This window comes from Octodon degus, unplaced genomic scaffold (assembly GCF_000260255.1).
Source record: "Octodon degus isolate 3935 unplaced genomic scaffold, OctDeg1.0 scaffold00020, whole genome shotgun sequence".
Taxonomy (NCBI): Eukaryota; Metazoa; Chordata; class Mammalia; order Rodentia; family Octodontidae; genus Octodon; species Octodon degus.
The window spans coordinates 5,765,840-5,773,640 of record NW_004524596.1 but is presented as its reverse complement, the minus strand read 5'-3'; the positions used below and the strand labels follow the sequence as shown (position 1 = coordinate 5,773,640).

The 7,801-nt window shown below is 36.5% G+C and overlaps 1 protein-coding gene across 1 annotated transcript in view; it reads left to right on the top strand.

Moving 5' to 3' along the window:
• Positions 1 to 7,801, top strand: part of Heatr5b (HEAT repeat containing 5B) — a 114,541-nt gene that overhangs the window by 70,250 nt on the left and 36,490 nt on the right. The window contains exons 22-24 of the mRNA XM_004627718.2: positions 1,186 to 1,330; positions 1,781 to 2,020; positions 3,146 to 3,411. Coding sequence (XP_004627775.1) covers positions 1,186 to 1,330; positions 1,781 to 2,020; positions 3,146 to 3,411 — 651 coding nt within the window. The remainder of the gene's footprint in view (positions 1 to 1,185; positions 1,331 to 1,780; positions 2,021 to 3,145; positions 3,412 to 7,801) is intronic.

The window sequence follows — 7,801 nt, the reverse complement described above, 5'->3', positions numbered from 1 at the left end:
GGCATGTGGTGCTGGGGGATTGAACCGCGGTCCCTGATGCTTTGCCAAGCTTGTTCTAAGTAGGTGCCTTAGACCACTGAGCCATCTCTCCAGCCCTACAAGTACTATCTTAATGGGGTAAAAAATACATTAGCATTGTGAGGGGGTGTTGTTTTCCTCTACTTCTATCATTGTGGCAGGGATTCTTTCTAAAATATATTACTACATTGTTTAAAAAGCAAAACATGGTTTGTAAATAGGATATAATGTCTGCATCTTGTACAGCAAATAACCACTAGGAAGAGAGTATGCAATGTGTTAATTATTGAAACTGACCTACCAATTTGTCTTGAAACTGTCTCATTGCTATTTGTTTCTCAATACAATTATGGGGAAAAAAAAGAAATGACTTTAGCTGAAAAAAAAAATAGAAACATGGCAAGTAATTTAATGTTTTCTTGATGAGTCACATTTATGGGAGCCGGGGAGATGGCTCAGTAGAGTAAGTGCTTGTCTGGCAAATGCAAGGACCTGAGTTCAATCCCCGGTTCTGCCAAACAAAAACAAAAAAAAACCAAATTTATAGTAATAATGATCCTTCTGCCTCAGCCCTCAAGTGCTGGGTTTACAAGCGTGTGCCACCATGCCTGGCTGAGCTTGAGTTCTTAATTGCTTTGCTATGCTGTTTTTAAGTTTTACTTTGCTTTTTAGAATATACTATATTGATCCTTTGAGGGATATTTCAGATGAAAAATAATTGTGTTAAGATCCCATTTTTCAATGCTTTTTAGACGTTTATGTTTGTTACTTTTTGTTTTTTCATTTTAATACACACACACTCCCTTTTGCTTTAGCTTCTTACCACATGCTCTGCTGCTTAATTCTTCATTCACTATATGTGTTTCCATGAACTTAAGAAGTTCAGATGACAGACTTCAGTAGGACCTCGTTAAAATAAAATGGGCAAAAGAGCATTCTATATTTTCATCTAAATGTATGGTGAGAGTCTTAGTGCATAAATTTTGGCACAGCTATTTTGCCTATAACTTTTTAATCTTATTGGTATTATTTTGCTAAAATTCCATTATTAACTATATTTTAAACAACCAAGGTAAAAGGAGCCTGAGTAAAGCACTCATATTTATTAGGCAAGCAAGATTATAGAATTACTAATTAAAAATTGCCCGGAATTTTTATGCTTTGTAGGTTCATTTATGTAGTTCCCATTTGTTACTTCGACGAGCTGCTGTGGCTTGTCTTCGACAACTTGCACAGCGAGAAGCAGCTGAAGTGTGTGAATATGCCATGAGCCTGGCAAAAAATGCAGGGGACAAAGAGAGCAGTGGTGGCCGTAAGTTCTTTCATTGGTCAAAACTATGGCTTAAATAGTCTCATATTTTGAACATCTCAGTATAATCATTTTTAAAATTGGGATTTGACTCTTACTGTCAGATCAAATTCTAATCCTAAAGGTATATAACCTAGAGATCATAGGTTTTATTTTTTTATTTCTATGTCTGTCTGCCTGTCTTTGAGAAAGGGTTTCACTGTGTAGTTCAGGCTGGCCTTGAACTCACATTGTAGCTTAGGCTAGCCTTGAGCTCCCAGAAGTCCTCCTGCTTCCGCCTCCTGAGTGCTGGAATTATAGGCATGTGTCATCACTTCCTGCTGATCGTAGTTAATTACATGTATAGGTAGCTTACTTTGTTCCCATCGAGAATTTATTTGTAAGCCTCATCTTTTACTTGTTATCTGTAATATACAACAAAATCTCATTGAAATTCATTGTAAAACTTTTCAGATGTCAATCCTTTTGCACCAGGAGTTAGTTGTCGAAGCGATATTCATTGCCGGCATCAAGGTGTTAACATAACAGAAACTGGTTTGGAGGGACTTCTTTTTGGAATGTTAGATCGTGAGACAGATCGGAAATTGTGTTCTGATATTCATGACACGTTGGGCCATATGCTTTCATCACTGGCAGTGGAAAAACTTTCCCATTGGCTAATGCTTTGTAAGGATGTCCTGGCAGCATCTAGTGGTATGTATTTATGTTCTTAAAATAATAAAAAAACTTTTACTTTTGTTCATTTGTTTGAGACAGGGGATTTATTGTGTAGTGCAGGCTGGCCTTGAACCCACTTATGTAGCCCAGGCTGGCTTCCAACTCATTTAGCCTCTCAAGTGCTGGAATTATAGTTGTACGCCATCATACCTGGCAACTATTTACTTTTGATACATAGATGTAAATATATAGATATAGAAATACACATTTATATAAATTTGATTTTTACATTTAAAAGTATTGATAATTTTTCATCTTTATACAATAAACCCCTGTAAAAATACTAAGGTTAAATTATATAATAAACTAATAAACTTACTACATATTTTGGAAAATTTATTTCAAAATGTTTTGAAAGTTTAAATTTTCATGTCTAAAAATCCTAGACTGGCTGTGAGAATAGCTCAGCAGTCTAAATGCCTGCCTAACAAGTACAAGGACTTGAGTTTCATCCTTAGTACCACAGGCCTTGCCGGCTGTAAAATCAGGTGTGGTGGTGCACTTTTGTAATCCAGTGCTAGGGAGGCTGAGACAGGAAGCTCACTGAGTCTGAACTGCATGGTCAGACCCTATATCCAGTAAATAAATAAAATTAAATAAAGAGGAGAAAGAAGAAATATATATATATATATATATATAAAATTCTAGGCTATCCTGCAGTACCATACAATATGTTAAACTGTTGTACTAGGTAAGCATAATTTATATGGAAGTAATTTATGTTATCCTTTCCTTGATTTTTGAGTGTTTAAAGAAACTTTTCCACTGGACCAGCCAGATAGCTCAGCAGATTAAAGCTCCTGCTTAGGCAGATGCAGGGGTGAGGGGTTCAATCCCCAGCATGCCGTGCCATGCTGGCCCTGCCCCCGGGTGCCCTGAGCGGGGTATTGAGACTGGGTTTGGTGGCACAGGAGGATGAAAAACAGGAGAATCACTACGAGTCCAGTCTGTGTAGTGAGACCCTGTAGATCCTGTACTAAATACATAATAAATAAATAAAAAACCTTTCCAGTTCTGTTTTCCACAGAATGAAAATTAATGCTATTTCTAAAGCATAATTTTACTGTGAGATCCTATGATTTTCCTGATTTTTTATTACAGATATGAGTACTGCAACACCCTTAAGTAGTGGAAAAGATGAAGAATCTGAGAAAAAAGATGAAATGGATGACGATACCATGTTTACCACTCTAGGCGAGGAAGATAAGTCAAAGCCTTTTGTAGCACCTCGCTGGGCCACTCGAGTGTTTGCTGCTGACTGCCTGTGCCGAATCATCCACTTATGTGAGAATGCAGACCAGGCTCACTTTGATCTTGCCATGGCACGTTCTGCTAAACTACGAAACCCTAAAAGTAAATTTAAATCAGTACTTTTTAATTCCAAAACATTTTTATAGGTTTGGGATATTTTAATGCTGTATATCATGCTTTAGTCTGTTCTAATTTATTATAAGTTGTCTTGTCTTTTACCTTAATTTCTGTTCCCTTTATATGTTATCCATTTCTGTTTGGAAGAAAAGTTGAAGAAGGTGGTCCATAGATAAATAACTGCAGACAGAGAAAGAGATAGGTAGATATGTGCATGTATTTTAATCATTGCCCTAAGAGTAATGATGGCAACGTAATTTAGATTTCTTCAGTACATTTTTTTTTTTTTTTTTTTTTTTTTTAGTTTTGGTAGTATTTTGTAAAAGAAATAAAATGTTAAGGTATGTAAATAATGAACTGCAATTTTCAGTCATGGACATTGAAAGTTCATGAATGCCATGCAGATACCAGCTTCTCAAATTTTGGAAATCCTATTAGGCTATTTTTGACTTCATCTAGAAAGTGTTTTTTCTTTTTTTTTGAAGTCTTTTCTTTTTCGTGTTGGTGCTGAGGCTAAAGCTTAGAGCCTCACACATGCGAAACAAGTGGTCCGCTTCAGAGATACAGCCCCAGCCCAGTGCTTTTTAAAAATTTTATTTGATCAGTATATTTTATGCATATATAACGATAACATTCATCATAGGGAATTATACCTGTGTATGATGTATCTTTTTTTTCTTTTGCGGCACCGGGGGTTGAACTCAGGCCCTTGCGCTTGCTGGGGAAGCACTTATGCTACTGAGCCATCCCCTTGGCCCCTGTATGATGTATCTTGCTGCTCCTTTTCCCATTCTCCTCTTCCTTCAACCCCTCTTCCCTTCCTTATTTATAAAAGCTTTGTTTGCATTTTTCTTCTATTCTTTTTTGTTGTCCCTTCTTTCCTCCTGCCTCCCTTTGCTCCTTTTCTCTTTTCAACATTTTCTTGCCCTTTTCCAGTATGTATTACACATCTAGAATGTCCTTCAGAACATTTTGGGTTATTACACTTTCAGTTTCTTAAAGAGAAACAATGCAGTGTTTAAACATGTGTGTCCAATTCATTTCACTCAAGGATATGAACTCAGGGTACATCCATTTAGCTAGAAGCATCTGAAGCTTATCCATCCTTACATTAGAGTAGTACTGCATTGTATTAAAAAAATCGCACCTTTATCTGTTCATTGGTTGATGGGCATTTTGACTTTTTTAAACTTAGCTGTTATGAACTGTGCTGTTAAAAACATGGCTGTGCATATATGGTGGTAGTATGATTCTTTTAACTTTTAAAATTAAGTTTATTGGTACATTTTATTTTTATTTATTTATTTATTTTTGTATTTTAGGAGAGGGTCTACAGGGTCTCACTATGTAGATTGGACTTGTAGTGATCCTCCTGTGTTCAGCCTCCCAAGTGCTGGGGTTATAGGCGCGTGCGCCCGCGACACCATGCCCAGTCTCAGCAGCCTTCTCAGTATGCCCCAGGGGCGGGGCTGGCACAGCACGCCGGGGATCAAGCCCCAGATGCTACATCTCCCTAAGCAGGCACTTTAATCTGCTGAGCTATTTTGCCGGCCCTTTTAGTACATTTTAGATACACATCATGATCATACTCATCATAGGGAATATGTACCCATACATGATGTGTTTTGATTGGTCGTTTTTTTTTACCAATCCCCTCTTCTCCCTTTAACCTGTCTTCCCCTCCCTATTTATAAAACTTACCCCTTTTTTGTTTTTGTGAGTTCAGGCTAGCCTTAAACTCACTTCATAGCCCAGGCTGGCCTTGAACTTGAAACAGTCCTCCTGCCTCAGCTTTGTGAGTGCTGAGATTACAGGCATGCACCACTGTTCCCAATTTTATCCTTTAAAACATTTTCTTTTCCATTTCTTCCTTCCCCCTACCCCCACTGTAGTTCCTCTTTCCTTTTGAATAATTTCTTCCCATTTCACAGTATCTGTTGTACATTTTGGCCTTCATGTACTCTTTCAGTTTCTCACATGAGGGAGATGATGCAATATTTACATATGTGAGTCCAATTAATTTCACTTAAGTGTATGGTCTCAAGTTGCATCTATTTACCTAGAGATACCTCAGATTTGTCCTTTATAAGACAGATTAATACTGCATTACATAAAAAAAAATCATCTTTATCCATTTCTGAGTTGATGGGCAGTTGGACTGTTTCCAAGATTTAGCTAATAAAACTGTGGTGCACATATAAACAAGAGTTTGTATGTGTCTCTATGGTATGATGTTTTTAATTTCTTTGAGAAGATACACAGAAGGGTAATAGCTGGGTTGAATGGGACCTTTAATCCTAGTTTTTTGAGGAATCTCCATACCGATTTCCACAGTGGTTGCAGCATTCTGCACTCCCACCAACAGTAGAGAAAGGTTGCTTTCTCTTCACAGCCATTTAGCATTTGTTATTGGTTGATTTCTAGATGATCCCCATTTTTTCTGGGATGAGAAGGAATCTCAGGATTGTTTTAATTTGCATCTCACTAATAACCAGTGACATTGAACACTTTTTAAATATATTTATTTGCCATTTAAATTTCTTCATCTGAGAAGTTTGTATTCATCTCAGATGCCTAATTTTGGATTGGGTCTTTATTTTATTTATTTATTTATTTATTTATTTAAATTCTGAAGAATTTTTTATTGGAATTTCTCATTTTATAGTTTTGGACTATAATTGACCTTGAGTAACTGAGATCAGGGAAAGGAAGACCACACATAAGGAATGGACTATGTTCTGTACTGTAAACTTAAAGTTTGCTCAGAGGCTAGAGTTTTGCATTAAGAATTTGTTTTGGTGGTATTGGGGATCAAACTCAGTGTTCCTCACATGCTCAGAAAGTAAACCTTTGAGCAACACCCCAGGCCTGTAAGTATTCTTTTTTTTTTTTTTTTCCATTTCTCTCAATGTTGATCATCTAGCTTGATTTTTTTCCTATTTTTCTTTTATTTTATAGAGAAACAGCAATAAGACAGTATCAAAACTTATTAATAGGATAATTTCAATAATTAATACATTGTACATTCTTATCTTCCTAGTGGTTATCCATAGTACAAGATGCAGACAGGATATCCTGTCCAAACACTATTAGTACAAATCTTTCTTATTGAATTAAGCAAACGTCGCTGTATATCTATCCTAACTATTCTACATATACAGATACAAAATGGTCCTTCCTTTGTATCGCCTTTTTTGTTTAGTCCTGTCAGAAATGGGTATCCCATTGGCATCTAAATACTATAGGTATGTGATTTCAGCAAAACAGCCCAACACAGTCCAGCAGTCTATAATAGTAGCGGGTTATCCACAGAAGTTGTTGACTTGAGCTTTTCACAGCTCAGCATATTAATATGGCTTTACTTTACATACCTTGTTTTTATACTTTTCTGCTAGATGGTTAAGAACAAGATAAAGCAAGACCTATATAACAAGAAATGTAACTTTTGTATCGGATAAGGTCAGTCAAGTACCCTCAGGATTTATTCTGTAACCCTGTTCTGCAGGTTGCAGATGCTTTGTCAGTGTCAGCCGTGTGGATGAGTCACGGCCATTGCTTGACCCATTTGCTCTCTGTCAAAGCCGGAGAGAATGTTTTCTCTCCAGGTGACTCTCCTTAGGCACACTCTGTGTCATCGAACGTGTTGCTCTGTGGCCCCATAATCTCCTTGATCAGAAAATTTGGGACACAACTGAGTTACATGATGTTATAGTATAGGTTCTATGTTCTGAGTCTTCACTGACCTTGAAAGGTTATGGTCAAAATGTTGGCTGTCCTTGCAGCCCTTCTATTTCTCTAATTTTTGGACTGCAAACTTAGGTTGTTAACCCACCAGAAGAGAAGCCAATTATTACCCTACAACATATTCAGTTGGGTTTAACTTCACTATCTGTCTGAATATCAAACATCTTAGGCATAACATGAAACAGGTATTTTCCATCAAGTATTGATATGTTGAACATTAAGTCCCTACAGAATATGGAAAAAAAATTTGAAAAATGAAAATATTTAAAGAATATGAATAAACAATTATGTATTTTTACACAGAAACTTAGAAATCTAACCATATACAGCATTTTAGCAGGACAGTCCTGTGACTTTTTTTTCTTGTGTCTTTTTTTCATTTATTACCCATTAAAAAAAAAAAAAAACTACTTGTGAGATATTTTGGTAATAATTGGTATGTCATGACAAGATACGTATTTAGAAGACCAGAATGATAGGCATTTCAAGCGTGACCCTTCTATTACACATTGCTATCTTCAATGCAGTTGTTTGGTTCACAGGTATCAGTATGTATAGTTAGTCAAGGTGAGAATCCTACCAATTAACTGCTAGTTTCAAAAACCTGCTGATGTTTCTCAGGATCATTGCCTTACCCATCTTGTG